At 37.8% G+C, this 15,586-nt stretch overlaps 1 protein-coding gene across 3 annotated transcripts in view; it reads left to right on the top strand.

Annotated features, from left to right (window-relative positions):
- Window positions 1-15,586, top strand: part of ATF6 (activating transcription factor 6) — a 226,606-nt gene that overhangs the window by 79,136 nt on the left and 131,884 nt on the right. For all 3 annotated transcript variants that reach the window (XM_024116831.3, XM_028488716.2, XM_028488717.2), the window contains exons 11-13: window positions 5,107-5,220; window positions 6,300-6,399; window positions 12,111-12,178. In XM_024116831.3, coding sequence (XP_023972599.1) covers window positions 5,107-5,220; window positions 6,300-6,399; window positions 12,111-12,178 — 282 coding nt within the window. The remainder of the gene's footprint in view (window positions 1-5,106; window positions 5,221-6,299; window positions 6,400-12,110; window positions 12,179-15,586) is intronic.

The following is a 15,586-nucleotide window of genomic DNA, read 5'->3' as shown; positions in this document are numbered from 1 at the left end:
TGTATCATCTTTAATTTCTTTCATCAGTGTCTTACAGTTTTCTGCATACAGGTGTTTTTTTTTTTTTTTTTGCGGTACACGGGCCTCTCACCACTGTGGCCTCTCCCGCTGCAGAGCCCTGGCTCTGGATGCGCAGGCTCAGTGGCCATGGCACGTGGGCACAGCTGCTCCGTGGCATGTGGGATCCTTCCGGACCGGGGCTTGAACCCGCGTCCCCCTCATCATCAGGTGGACTCCCAACCACTGTGCCACCAGGGAAGCCCTGCATACAGGTGTTTTGTCTCCTTAGGTAGGTTTATTCCTAGGTATTTTATTCTTTTTGTTGCAGTGGTAAATGGGAGTGTTTCCTTAATTTCTCTTTCAGATTTTTCATCATTAACATATAGGAATGCAAGAGATTTCTGTGCATTAATTTTGTATCCTGCTACTTTACCAAATTCATTGATTAGCTCTGGTGGTTTTCTGGTAGCATCTTTAGGATTTTCCGTGTATAGTGTCATGTCATCTGCAAAGATTTTTCTCCTTCAATTTGTTAATATGGTTTATCACATTGATTTGCGTATATTAAAGAATCCTTGCATTCCTGGGATAACCCCACTTGATGATGGTGTATGATCCTTTTATTTTATTTTTTTATTTCTTTCAACACCTTTACTGGAGTATAATTGCTTTACAATGGTGTGTTAGTTTCTGCTTTATAACAAAGTGAATCAGCTATACATATACATATATCCCCATATCTCTTTCCTCTTGCGTCTCTCTCCCTCCCACCCTCCCTATCCCACCCCTCTAGGTGGTAACAAAGCACCAAGCAGATCTCCCTGTGCTATGGGGCTGCTTCCCACTAGCTATCGGTTTTACTTTAGGTAGTGTATATTTGTCCATGCTGCTTTCTCACTTTGTCCCAGCTTATCCTTCCCACTCCCCATGTCCACAAGTCCATTCTCTAGTAGGTCTGTGTCTTCATTCCCATCCTGCCCCTAGCTTCTTCATGACCATTTAAAAAAAAATTTTAGATTCCATATATATGTGTTATCATACGGTATTTGTTTTTATCTTTCTGACTTACTTCACTTTGTATGACAGACTCTAGGTCCATCCACCTCACTACAAATAACTCAATTTCATTTCTTTTTATGCCTGAGTAATATTCCATTGTATATATGTGCCACATCTTCTTTATCCATTCATCTGTCGATGGACACTTAGGTTGCTTCCATGTCCTGGCTTTTGCAAATAGAGCTTCAATGAACGCTGTGGTACATGACTCTTTTTGAATTACGGTTTTCTCATTGCCTCATGTATTGAGGTGCTCCTATGTTGGGTGCATAAATATTTACAATTGTTATATCTTCTTCTTGGATTGATCCCTTGATCATTATGTAGTGTCCTTCTTTGTCTCCTGTAATAGTCTTTATTTTAAAGTCTATTTTGTCTGATATGTGAATTGCTACTCCAGCTTTCTTTTTATTTCCATTTGCCTGGAATATCTATTTCCATCCCCTCACTTTCAGTCTGAATGTGTCCCTAGGTCTGAAGTGGGTCTTTTGTAGACACCATATATACAGGTCTTGTTTTTGTATCCATTCAACCAGTCTTTGTCTTTTGGTTAGAACATTTAATCCATTTACATTAAGGTAATTATCAATATGTATGCTCCTATTACCATTTTCTTAATTGTTTTGGGTTTGTTATTGTAGGTCTTTTCCTTCTCTTGTGTTTCCTGCCTAGAGAAGTTCCTTTAGCATTTGTTGTAAAGCTGGTTTGGTGGTACTGCATTCTCTTAGCTTTTGCTTGCCTGTAAAGGTTTTAGTTTCTCCATCTAATCTGAATGAGATCCTTGCTGGGTAGAGTAGTCTTTGTTGTAGGTTTTTCCCTTTCATCACTTTCAATATGTCTTGCCACTCACTTCTGACTTCCAGAGTTTCTGCTGAAAGATCATCCTTTAACCTTATGGGGATTCCCTTGTATGTTATTTGTTCTTTTTCCCTGCTGCTTTTAATATTTTTTCTTTGTATTTAATTTTTGATAGTTTGATTAATATGTGTTTTAGCGTGTTTCTCCTTGGATTTATCCTGTATGGGACTCTGTGCGCTTCCTGGGCTTGATTAACTATTTCCTTTCCCATGTTAGGGAAGTTTTCAACTGTAATCTCTTCAAATATTTTCTCAGTCCCTTTCTTTTTCTCTTCTTTATCTGGGACCCCTATAATTCGAATGTTGGTGAATTTAAAATTGTCCCAGAGGTCTCTGAGACTGTCCTCAGTTCTTTTCATTCTTTTTTCTTTATTCTGCTTTGCAGTAGTTATTTCTACTAGTTTATCTTCCAGGTCACTTATCCGTTCTTCTGCCTCAGTTATTCTGCTATTGATTCCTTCTAGAGAATTTTAAATTTCATTTATTGTGTTGTCATTGTTTGTTTGCTCTTTCGTTCTTCTAGGTCCTTGTTAAACGTTTCTTGTATTTTCTCCATTCTGTTTCCAAGATTTTGGTTCATCTTTACTATCATTACTCTGAATTCTTTTTCAGGTAGACTGCCTATTTCTTTTTCATTTGTTTGGTCTGGTGGGTTTTTACCTTGCTCCTTCATCTGCTGTGTGCTTCTCTGTTGGTTCAGTGGGTTGTGTAGGCTTCCTGGTGGAGGGGACTAGTGCCTGTGTTCTGGTGGATGAAGCTGGATCTTGTCTTTCTGGTGGGCAAGACCGTGTCTGGTGGTGTGTTTTGGGGTGTCTGTGATCTTATTATGATTTTAGGCAGCCTCTCTGCTAATGGGTGGGGTTGTGTTCCTGTCTTGCTAGTTGTTTGGCATAGGGTGTCCAGCACTCTAGCTTGCTGGTTGTTGAGTGGAGCTGGGTCTTAGCGTTGAGATGGAGATCTCTGGGAAAGCTTTTGCCATTTGAAATTACGTGGAGCCGGGAGGTCTCTTGTGGACCAGTGTCCTGAACTCGGCTCTCCCACCTCAGAGGCACAGGCCTGACACCTAGCCGGATCACCAAGACCCTGTCAGCCACACGGCTCCACAAGGATCCTGAGAGAGGCAGACCCTTATCAGCTCAGGTGGAAACAGTGAAACTGGATCAATCAAGCCTTGCGGTTTGGACACTGTACTGACAGAGACTACGATGCACGTGGCAGCAGCACCATGTTCCCTCATCTCTGAGAGGACTGCTTCACCACTCCCCCACCAGACAACCCAGGATAAAATGGTTACAACAGGCTTCTTCATTTCTGTTTCTCAAGCCAGAAACCCTGGTTCCTCCCTTTCAACAAGTGCTGTTAATGTTCTTTCCAAATATTACCTTGAATTGGTTCATTCTTCTTCATCTTCATTGTCACTACCTTAGTGGTGGCACCACCTTAGTCCATAGTATCTTCATCTCTTGCCCAGATTGCTATAGATCTCTCCTAACTGGTCTCCCAGCTTCCCCTTTTGCCTCTATCAAAACTGTTTTTGGTAACAATGGCAAGGCATAAACGTAAATTAAAATATATCACGTCTCTACTTAACACCCTTTTGTGGCTTCTTATTACATTTAGTAATTCCTTGTCATAATCTGGTCTCTGTCTTTCCAACCTCATCTTGTGCCTCCCTCACTTGCTCACAACTCTTCAGCTGGTGAGTAGTTTTCCTTAAGTTCCTTAAACCCTCCCTTGTCCCACCTGCCTCTGTCTAGAACGCTCTTACCCCAGTTTCTATAGGGTTGGCTTCCTCTCATCCTTTATGCCTTGTCTTAAATACCATCTCCTTTTCAGACCATTTTATCTAAAGTAGACATTGTTGTTGGTTTTCTATTTCAACCATATGTTTATTTCTTTCATAGCTCTTACCAGAGTTTGGATTTATTTTATGTGTTTGTTTTCTTGTATTTGGTCCATCTTCTCCATTAAGGTCTTTGAGGATGGAGACTTCATTTCCCTTGTTCCCTATTGGAATTCCAGCACCTAGCATAGTACCTGGCACACAGTTGGTATTCAGTAAATATTTGTTGATTGAATTAATGAAAAGTACAAATCTAGCTATGTCCAATTTTGTGTTTATAGTTTTTCTTTTTGGATTTTAATATATCCAGTTTTCTAAATCCGGAGTATTGTATATAAAGAAATTCAAGATAGAGCTAAGATTTCTTAGTGAGAAAGGTTAAAATAGCTGACTGAAGGGAATAAATAACAATAATGCCCTCAGCTCAGATTCTAATTTTCAACTCAGATTTTGCTCCCTACATCACACCCTGGATATGAATTCTCATGATATAGATCACTGTGATGATTAGGCAAGTATATTTTTTGAAGCTAATAGAATAACTGGTTAATGTCATTCTGGTGTTTTATTAGGGATTCTAAAATTTATATTTAGCTTTTCAAGGCTTTTACTTTTCTCCTACCAAGTATTATATGCTTTCCCTTTCCCCTACCACACACACTGTTTTAAGGAGACTATTCAGTTCTGTTATCACGGAGTTGAGAATGACCACAGAACTTCAGTCCTGGTTACATAATACTTTGCTATCAATCATAAGTCTTTCCTATCAATCAGTGGGTCTTTCCCCCAATTTCCCCTCTTACTTTGTCAGCACCTCTGTTCCAGCAGCACTGTGTATGCCTTGAGCTCATTGAAGACATGAGCCATGTGTTATCATTGTAACCCTAGTTTCAGGTACATAATAATTGAGCAATAAATGTGAACTACCATGATAATCTCTGTAGAAAATTGGAAAATGAAATTTGTGCTGTGTGGTCTATACTTCCCTCCTTTTTAAATTACATTCACTTCTTTCTTGCAGTATGTTCTATTTACAATATTAAAAAAATTTTTTTGTTGAAGTATAGTTGATTTACAATGTTGTGTTAATTTCTGCCGTACAGCAGAGTGATTCCGTTTTATATGTATACACACACACACACACACACATATTCTTTTACATATTCTTTTCCATTATGGTTTATCATAGGATATTGACTATAGTTCTCTGTGCTATACAGTAGGACTTCGTTGTTTATACAATATTTTTATTTCCGTGAAAACTTAATACTAGCAATGACTTTCTTATAGCAATCTTCTTAGGAATTTAAGACAGAAGGCAACACATTTTGTAAATCTATGTTTCAGATATGATCATTCTGTTTCAAATGACAAAGCCCTGATGGTGCTAACTGAAAAACCACTACTCTATATTCCTCCACCTCCCTGTCAGCCCCTGATTAACACAACAGAATCTCTCAGGTGAGTGTTGTCAGTTGTTGCAGATATATCTGAGTGGGTTCCTGTGTTTAGCTTTGGAACCTAGAAAAGTATTTGTTCAGATTAACCAAGTGGTTGAGAAAACTGAATTATTTATTGAATAACCATAGGCATATCAATTGTTGTCCAGTTTCCCCACCACCCAGATAGAGATGGTGATGGGTCTATTTCATGTGATGGTATTGGGGTTGTATACTTAAATATGTCTTATTTGAAAACTGAAGAATGTTATTAATATAAAAATTCAGGGTAAGTGTTAGACTTGCAGTGGTAACATTCATAGTGGAGAGTACCTTTTTCTTCAAATTAGGAAGATAATAATTTGAAGATACGTGATTCTGTAGTCACTTTCACATTAGTGTACTTTTCTTTATCTACTTTTCCCTTGAATTTTTTCCTGTTATTTTGGATCCTATCTTTGAACCTCAAAAACTGCTTCAGTTTTTTTGTAATACGTAGTAATCAACTATAGTTAAGTAAGTATAATCTGACATCTTCACAATTGCTCTAAAGAGTAAACAAAATAAAGGGAAGTTATATTTGAACTGGCCTTTTTTATTTTTAATTCCAGTGTTGGAAAATTTGGATTATGGTACCTTGAAATTTCTCCTCCTGAGCAGTTGATTGATTCTTTTTCTACTCCCAAAAAAAGCATGATTTTCAAAGGCTTTAGTGAATCCATTTGTTGTTAGGAGTCCTATGACTTGATTTGTGCTCTCCAGTGTCTCTAGTATTTGTGTGTACATAGTCCAAGAGCAGAAACAGGAAATACTTTTTTGTGGAAAAACCTTTGCATCCAATATTGATGTTTGCCAGGTATTTAGCTCTAATTTTCTTTGAATTTTGAACTCATGACTGAGGAGGCTACCATATAAAAATGCATGTCATTAAAAACAACTTAACATTAATTGTCTTAGCTTTCTCAAATCAAAAAAGAATATTGAACCATTAGTCACTTGGAATACTGTTTGGAACCTCAGAATATGATTAAATTCATTTCCAACCAAAGGTAAGACATCTGTTTCTATGAAATATGTTTAACTAATTAAGCTATTTTATAGGTTAAATCATGAACTTCGAGGGTGGGTTCATAGACACGAAGTGGAAAGGACCAAGTCGAGAAGAACGACGAATAATCAACAGAAAACCCGTATTCTTCAGGTTTGTTTCTGCTTGTCTTTGAACAATAGTTGGCATATTTGTTAGAAGGCTTCCTGCAGATGGGTTGCTCTCTTCTTTGGAACATTTGGGAAGCTTGAACTTTAGCCACTTCCCACTACCTCCTGCTGCTACTGAAGCAGGTGTCACTGCCATTGAAGCCCTCCTCCCAAGTTTCACAGCACTCATTTAGGTTTTTGTTTTTGTTTTTTTGTGTGTGTGTTACGTGGGCCTCTAACTGTTGTGGCCTCTCCCGTTGCGGAGCACAGGCTCCGGACGCGCAGGCTCAGCGGCCATGGCTCACGGGCCTAGCCGCTCCACGGGACGCGCAGGCCCAGCGGCCATGGCTCACGGGCCTAGCCGCTCCACGGCATGTGGGATCTTCCCGGACCGGGGCACGAACCCGTGTCCCCTGCATTGGCAGGCGGACTCTCAACCACTGTGCCGCCAGGGAAGCCCAGTCATTTAGGTTTTATAACACTAGTATTTCCTGCTTAGGCATAGTGCTGTTTCCTGCTCTCTCCCTCAAATTTGCTTTTAAGCCAGGGGTTCTATGCATGGACATCTGTATGACATGTTTTTGGCACAAATAATATAATAAATGATACTGTTTATCTCCTCTGTTCTTAGAGCTTTCAAATGTAGGACAGCTTGGAAGTGAAGACACATCTCCATGGAGGGCATTTTTGTACTTAGACTTGTAGCACTACAGGTTAATGACAGCTCTTATTTAGAACCTATTAAATTGGGCTTCTATCTTAATATTGTTTACCACAAAGCACCATTTATAGTCTTTCTGTCATTCAACTATTTATTACTACTTCTGAAGCACTTAGACTGACACATTGCAAGCTCCTAGCAAATGTTACCTGTGGTAGTAATAATGAGCCAGGTACTGTTCTAGACCCTGGGAATACAGTAGAGGGTATGATAAAATCCCTGCCTTCGTGGAACTTACATTCTAATGGGAAAGATAAACAATAAACATGTAAAGTGAAATAAGTCATACAAAAAAAGACAAATACTATATGATCTCATTTTCATGTGGAATCTTAAAAAAAAAAAAACAAAACTCATGGATACAGAGAACAGATTGTGGTTGCCAGAGGTGGTGGGTGGAGGGTACAGACTTCCAGTTGTGAAATAAAGAAGTCATGAGGATGTAGTTTACTGCATGATAACCATAGTTAATAATACTGTAGTGTATATTTGCAAGTTGCTAAGAGAGTAGATCTTTAAAGTTCTCATCATGAGGGAAAAAATTAAATTAAAAAATAAATAAACAAGTAAATAAATATACTAAAAATTAGAAGTTCTCTAAAGAAAAAGCAGGGTTGGAAGTTAGAGTTCAAATTGAGAGGTGAGTGGCTATTTTAGATTGGGTGGTTAGAGAATCCTTCTCTAAAGAGATGCCACTTGAGTAAGGTATCGTCAAGGTAATTATTACCAGCTGTTACAACATTTAGCCTCAAAATCTCAGTAGTTAAATGGAATAAAAATTTGTTTCTCACCCAGAGTTTGAGGTAGCTCTCTAGAATGGCTTTCCTCCAAGCAGTGACTAAGGAATCCAGGTTCTTCCACATTGTACCCCAACAACTTGAAATCCTTTGCTTTTAGCTTTGGGTGTTGGGGAAGAAAGTTTGGAAGATTATGCAGCATGTTTTAGGGATCAGGCCTGGACTTTAGTCAATGTTCAGTTGACTAAAACTCTGTCACTTTTCCCAGCCTCCCTTGCAGAAGGTTAGGCAAATGTAGTCTTCCTATGTGCTTGGGATGAAGAAGGGGTTTGGTGAGAACATAGCTTTTGCCATAGGCAGAAAATGAAGGACAAAATGTAAAGGTCTAGGAGAAAATCTGGAGAAACAGCTTTTAGACCAAGGGAATAGAAAGTATAGAGACCCTCAGGAGGAAACTGTTTGCATATTTGAGGAACATCAAGAAGTTGAGTAAGGCTGGATTACAGTGACTAAGGGGAGAGTAGCCAAAGATGATGTCAGAAAGACAGAGGAGGCTAAATCATATCAAATCTCATATGCAATGGTGAGAACTTTGGTTTTCATCCTAGGTGCGAGAGGACAGCATTGAGAGGTTTGAGCAAGGCTGTGACTTGATCTGATTTATATTTTTAAAAGATTGCTCTAACTGCTACCCCGAGTAGACCACAGCAGGGAACATGAGTGGATGTAGGGAGACCAGTTAAGCCATTTCAGTAGTCTAGGTGAGAGATCATTGCGGCCCATACTAGAGTGGTAGATTTGAAGGTGGAGGAAAGTACTTGAATGCCAAATATATTTTGAAAGTATAGATGATAGAAATTGCTATTGTAAAATAAAAAGGAAACAGTGATAATTCCTATGCTATAGCTACTAGATGAATGATGATGCCATTTACTGAGACTGAGAGTAGGGAAGGAGGAGTTGGAGGCAAGAAAAAAGAGTTTTATATATATTAAGTTTGAGATGGCTATTAGACATTCAAGTGGAGAAGTCAGGTGGGCACTCAGATATCCAGGTCTGGAGTTATAGGGGAGAGGTTGAGACTGGAAGTTTAATTTGGGATGGTATCACCTAGAGAGAAGATAAAAAGAAGAGAAAAGAGGTAAGGAACTGAACCCTGGAACAACTTCAACATTAGAGGCTGAAAGACAAGGAAAAATCAGCACTTGAGAAGGAAGAGGAGTGGCTGGCCAGTAGAATAGGAAAAAATGTAGGATAGTTGTATCCAAAAACCCAAGCAAAGAACGTTTTTAAGGAAGAGGATGTGATTTACTGTTACAAAGGTTAAGAGATGTTGATTAAGATGAGGACTGGGAAATTACCATTGGATTTGATTATTAGAACTTGTTAGTGACTTTGATGAAGGTCGTCTCATTGGAGTGGTGATGACAAAAGTCTGAGTGATGTGGGTTCAGGAAGTAAAAATAAAATGAGGAAATAGAGAAAATTATTTCAGGATGATCCCCATTAATGGAAACAGAAATGGAGTAGCTGTAAGAATCAAGGAAGAGGTTTTATTTTGGGATGGGATATGTTTCCCCAGGTTTACCTGTTTATCTACTAATGGAAACTCCTTAGCTATTTGATTATTTGGAGACTAATTGGAAGCAGCACATGATAGGTTAAGTACATTAAAAGTATATTGAGAAACATGGACTTTTAACCATTAAGGGACTGTTTTCAACTATAAAATAATGAGGGTTAGTCTAAATGAGCTTAAGCTCTGACATTTGAGATTCCATGATTATCCAGTATGTGTTTCTCTGGGCCTCTCTGGCACTTTTTGTTCACCTATTATGGCATCTTTATTGGTTGTTAGTACTTCATTACTAATGTCACAGTTACCTCAGAGTCCCAAAGCTGTTTACTGACCTTGGAATACAGTGTCCAGTCTGCCAAAGCCTACACGTTAGCTGCCTCCATGGCTGGAGGAAGAATGGACTCTGTTTCCCTTCTGCTTTCCAAATCTGGTGCAAGTATATATTATTCGTAGAACCTAAATTATGTCTAGACCCTGGTAGCAAAAAAGTTTGGGTAATATAGTTTTCAGGCTTTCATCTCCTGTTATACAGGGGAAGAGCAAAAAGGGGGCAGGAAGAGATAATTGCCAGTAGAGAATTCCACACAGCTGGTAAAATGGGCTTTATGAAAAATTAGATTAAAATTATTGGCCTAAATGAGTTTTTTTTGCCTTATCTTTTGACATATTAAATTAAGAAGTCATAACAATTCTAAATGTATAGGCTCCAAGTAACAAAGTTTCAAAAACATAATGCAAAAAAGTGACAGAACTAAAGGGAAAAACAGATAAATCTGCAACATAATTGGAGATTTTAACATCTTTCTCATTTCTATGTAAATGTCTGTCTCACTTTTTTTTGCTGATTGTGACCTTTTGCTAAATCCACATAGCTAAAAATGCTGAAGTTCATGGCCAAGTTTTCAGAAGTCCCTTTGTTTATTGGTGTAAATCTTGGATAGGTAAATGGCATATTCAGTTGCTGTTTGCCTGATGTCTCTGTAACTCAGCTTTCCTTAAAGCCTACCCACTCATTTCTGAGCCTAGAGAAAGAAGTCTGGCTTCTTTCAGACTTCTCTGCTAATTTCATGTGTGCCAAAGTAGCAAAATCATTTAAAATTGACCAGCTATTTAATCTGTTTATTTTAAATTTTATATTTATCCACTAGCTGTAGTTTAATTTTGGCTTGATTTACTACTTACTTGATAAGCATATCAATAAATATAGTATTTTAATATTTAAATGTATTTTTCTTTTCATTTTATCTGTGCTCTTTTTATTTTTGTTTAACACATTTTTAAACTTACTATATGTAAGACTGACATTAGATTTTCATAAAATTAGACCCTTGACTTGTTACAGAGCCAGAAATTGGAAGCCCTCTATTCATCCCTGCATATTGGTTCCATCTACCACCAAACAAAATTGTTCCCTCTTCTCTTCCCTTAACCCTTTGTATATTCTTCTATTTTAGCATCACATTATATCATTTCTACATATCTGTCTTCCCAGTTAAACTGCAAGCTTCTAGAGTGCAAAAGTCAAATGTTAAATTTTGTAGCACCAGTACATGTAGTAGGCACTCTATGAAAGTTTGATTGCTGAAGGAAGGATGGATGGATATAGTAATGAACAAATGCTAGTAATCTTAAGATTAAACAGTTATTCAAGTCACTGTTTGACAGGGTAATAATAAGGTCACTTCCTAACATAATAATTGGTAATGTGCTCTTGAACTCTGATACTCTTATAAAACTTTTTTGAAGATCAGCTTACAAAGCTGCTGGGGTATATAAGAAGGCATAGTGCAAAGCAGGTGCTATGTGGAAGACAGGTTTCCAGTGTAGTCTGTGTGGACCACTAATGGTTCCAGATTGGACTGTTCTCTGGCCAAGAATCATTGATGAGATCTCTTTAATGATGGATTAGTCCACAGGTGTATTTAGGCATGAAGATCTTTGTGTTTAACTCAGTAAACAATAGGATCTAGTTTCATTATGGACCTTTCATACTTCAGGAAATTTTCATTGGGAAAATAATTATTTTAGACAAACATAAGTTGTTATATGTTCAGTAATACTTGTATGACTTGGTCATAAACCTTGTGATACTTGGACTAAGTTTTTGAGCTATTTCTTTAATCTTTGTTGGAAGTGCCTTAAACGTCTTACTGTCCGTAAGACACATCTCTCAGCCCAGAATGTGACCAAAAGAGTTCTAATTTCTATATTGGTGTTTAGTTATGTGAACTTAATATGTCAGTATATACATGAAAAAAACTTTATGGGGACTTCCCTGGTGGTGCAGTGGTTAAGAATCTGCCTGCCATTGCAGGGGACACGGGTTCAATCCCTGGTCTGGGAAGATCCCACATGCTGTGGAGCAACTAAGCTTGTGCACCACAACTAGTGAGCTTGTGCACCACAACTACTGAAGCCCGTGTGCCTAGAGCCTGTGCTCCGCAACCAGAGAAGCCACCGCAATAAGCCCATGCACTGCAACGAAGAGTAGCCCCTGCTCGCTGCAACTAGAGAAAGCCTGCGTGCAGCAACAAAGACCCAAAGCAGCCAAAAAAAAAAAAAAACCCAAAAAAACTTTATGAATACTTTAATGAAGTTTAGTAAATGTAGAATGAGTCATATAGGAAGCTTTTCATATAATTTCATTATATGACATCTAACCATTTTTTTTCTTTCAGGGTGCTCTGGAACAGGGCTCAAATTCTCAGCTCATGGCTGTCCAATACACAGAAACCACTAGTATCAGGTAAGAAAGTGTGGAAGCTCTTGGCTAAGGAATTTTATTATCTATCTATCTATTTATTTATTTATTTACTAGTTGCTCCAGGTCTTAGTTGTGGCATGTGGCATCTTTTTTGCTGTGTGTGGCATCTTTAGTTGCAGCATGTGGGCTCTTAGTTGTGGCATGTGGGATGTAGTTCCCTGACCAGGGATCGAACCCGGGCACCCTGCATTGGGAGCATGGAGTCTTAACCACTGGACCACCAGGGAGGTCCCGGGAATTTTAAATACCTAGGATTTAGTAAAGTTGAAATACACACTTCTCTTCCATCTTAAACTTGTTCTCATCATTATCTTGCAGAAATAGATAATTCAGATAAATGTAGAAACTAACAGTTCTCTGTAACCAGAATATTTCATTCATTTACTATGTGTATATTTAAAAATATATGCATATTATTTCTTCATTAGTTAAAAATGTTTTTAATCTCTGTACCTTCCTCTCAAGTTTGCTGTGAACTTGAAACTGCTATTTAAAAAATAATCTTTAAAAAATGTTTTAAAGTGAATTATAGTTGACCTTCCTTCTTCATGTATTCTGTATTTATGAATCTGCTTACTTGCAAAAATTTATTTCTACCCCCAAAATCAATACTGAAAGTGCTTCCATGGTCATTTGCATTCCCAAAAGTTTAACAAAGCAATACTTTGCCTTCCTGTTTCAGCTCTCATACTGTAAACAGTTGTCATTTTTGAGGTCTATTTAGTGCCATATTTTTCACATTTTATGATTTTTGCTTGTGAATTCTTCCTTTAAAATGGCCCCCAAACATAGTACTGAAGTGCTGCCTAGTGTTCATAAGCTTGAGAAAACTGTATTGTGCCATGTGGAGAAAATACACGTTACGTAAGCTTCATTCATGCATGAGATATAGTGCTATTGACTGTGAGTTCAGTGTTACTGAGTGAACAGCATTTGTTAAGGAAGATGTCTTTAAATAGAAACACATAAAACAGGGTTATATATTGATCCGTTGATAAAAATGCTGTAACTGAGAGAGCCTCATCCACCAGAGGGCAGACAGCAGAAGCAAGAAGAACAACAATCCTGCAGCCTGTGGAACAAAAACCATATTCATAGAAAGATAGACAAGATGAAAAGGCAGAGGGCTATGTACCAGATGAAGGAACAAGATAAAACAAGAATTAAAGAACAAACAGAGATGAACAATACAATAACTGAAATGAAAACTATACTAGAAGGAATCAATAGCAGAATAACTGAGGCAGAAGAACAGATAAGTGACTGGAAGACAGAATGGTGGAATTCACTGCTGTGGAACAGAATAAAGAAAAAAGGATGAAAAGGAATGAAGACAGCCTAAGAGACCTCTGGGATAACATTAAATGCAACAACATTCACATTATAGGGGTCCCAGAAGGAGAAGAGAGAGAGAAAGGACCTGAGAAAATATTTGAAGAGATTATAGTCAAAAACTTCCCTAACATGGGAAAGGAAATAGCCACCCAACTCCAGGAAGCGTAGCAAGTCCCATACAGGATAAACACAAGGAGAAACACGCCGAGACACATAGTAATCAAATTGGCAAAAATTAAAGACAAAGAAAAATTATTAAAAGCAGCAAGGGAAAAACGACAAATAACATACAAGGGAACTCCCATAAGGTTAACAGCTGATTCTCAGCAGAAACTCTACAAGCGAGAAGGGAGTGACATGATATACTTAAAGTGATGAAAGGGAAGAACCTACAACCAAGATTACTGTACCTGGCAAGGATCTCATTCAGATTCGATGGAGAAATCAAAAGCTTTACAGAGAAGCAAAAGCTAAGAGAATTCAGCACCACTAAACCAGCTCTACAACAAACGCTAAAGGAACTTCTTTAAGTGGGAAACACAGAGAAGAAAAGGACCTACAAAAGCAAACGCAAAACAATTAAGAAAATGGTCATAGGAACATACATATCTATAATTACCTTAAATGTGAATGCATTAGATGCTCCAACCAAAAGACACAGGCTTGCTGAATGGATACAAAAACAAGACCCGTATATATGCTGTCTACGAGAGACCCAATTCAGACCTAGGGACACATTCAGACTGAAAGTGAGGGGATGGGAAAAGATACTCCATGCAAATGGAAATCAAAAGAAAGCTGGAGTAGCAATACTCATATCAGATAAAATAAACTTTAAAATAAAGAATGTTACAAGAGACAAGGAACGACACTGCGTAATGATCAAGGGATCAATCCAAGAAGAAGATATAACAATTACAAATATATATGCACCCAACATAGGAGCACCTCAATACATAAGGCAACTGCTAACAGCTATAAAAGAGGAAGTTGACAGCAACACACTAAGTGGGGGACTTTAACACCTCACTTACACCAATGGACAGATCGTCCAAAATGAAAATAAATAAGGAAACAGAAGCTTTAAATGACACAATAGATCAGATAGACTTAACTGATATTTATAGGACATTCCATCCAAAAACAGCAGGTTACATTTTCTTCTCAAGTGTGCATGGACATTCCCCAGGATAGATCACATCTTGTCACAAATCAAACCTCAGTAAATTTAAGAAAATTGAAATCATATCAAGCATCTTTTCTGACCACAATACTATGAGATTAGAAATTAATTACAGGGAAAAAAAACGTTAAAAGCACAAACACATGGAGGCTAAAAAATACGTTGCTAAATAACCAAGAGATCACTGAAGAATCAAAGAGGAAATCAGAAAATACCTAGACACAAATGATAATGAAAACACGACGATCCAAAACCTATGGGATGCAGCAAAAGCAGTTCTAAGAAGGAAGTTTATATATACAAGCCTACCTCAAGAAACAAGAAAAATCTCAAATAAACAATCTAACCTTACACGTAAAGGAACTACAGAAAGAAGAACAAACAAAACCCAAAGTTAGTAGAAAGAAAGAAATCCTAAAGATCAGAGCAGAAATAAATGAAACAGAAACAAAGAAAGCAATAGCAAAGATCGATAAAACTAAAAGCTGGTTCTTTGAGAAGATAAACAAAATTGATAAACAATTAGCCAGACTTATCAAGAAGAAGAGGGAGAGGACTCAAATCAATAAAATTAGAAATGAAAAAGGAGAAGTTACAATGGACACTGCAGAAATACAAAGCATCCTAAGAGACTACTACAAGCAGCTCTATGCCAAAAAAATGGACAACCTGGAAGAAATGGACAAATTCTTCGAAATGTATAACCTTTCAAGACTGAACCAGGAAGAAATAGAAAATATGAACAGCCCAATCACAAGTAATGAAATTGAAACTGTGATTAAAAATCTTCCAACAAACAAAAGTCCAGGACCAGATGGCTTCACAGGAGAATTCTATCAAACATTTAGAGAAGAGCTAACACCCATCCTCTC

Source organism: Physeter macrocephalus, chromosome 4, assembly GCF_002837175.3.
Source record: "Physeter macrocephalus isolate SW-GA chromosome 4, ASM283717v5, whole genome shotgun sequence".
Taxonomy (NCBI): Eukaryota; Metazoa; Chordata; class Mammalia; order Artiodactyla; family Physeteridae; genus Physeter; species Physeter macrocephalus.
The sequence above is the reverse complement of the archived record's forward strand: the minus strand, read 5'-3'. Positions and strand labels throughout refer to the sequence as shown.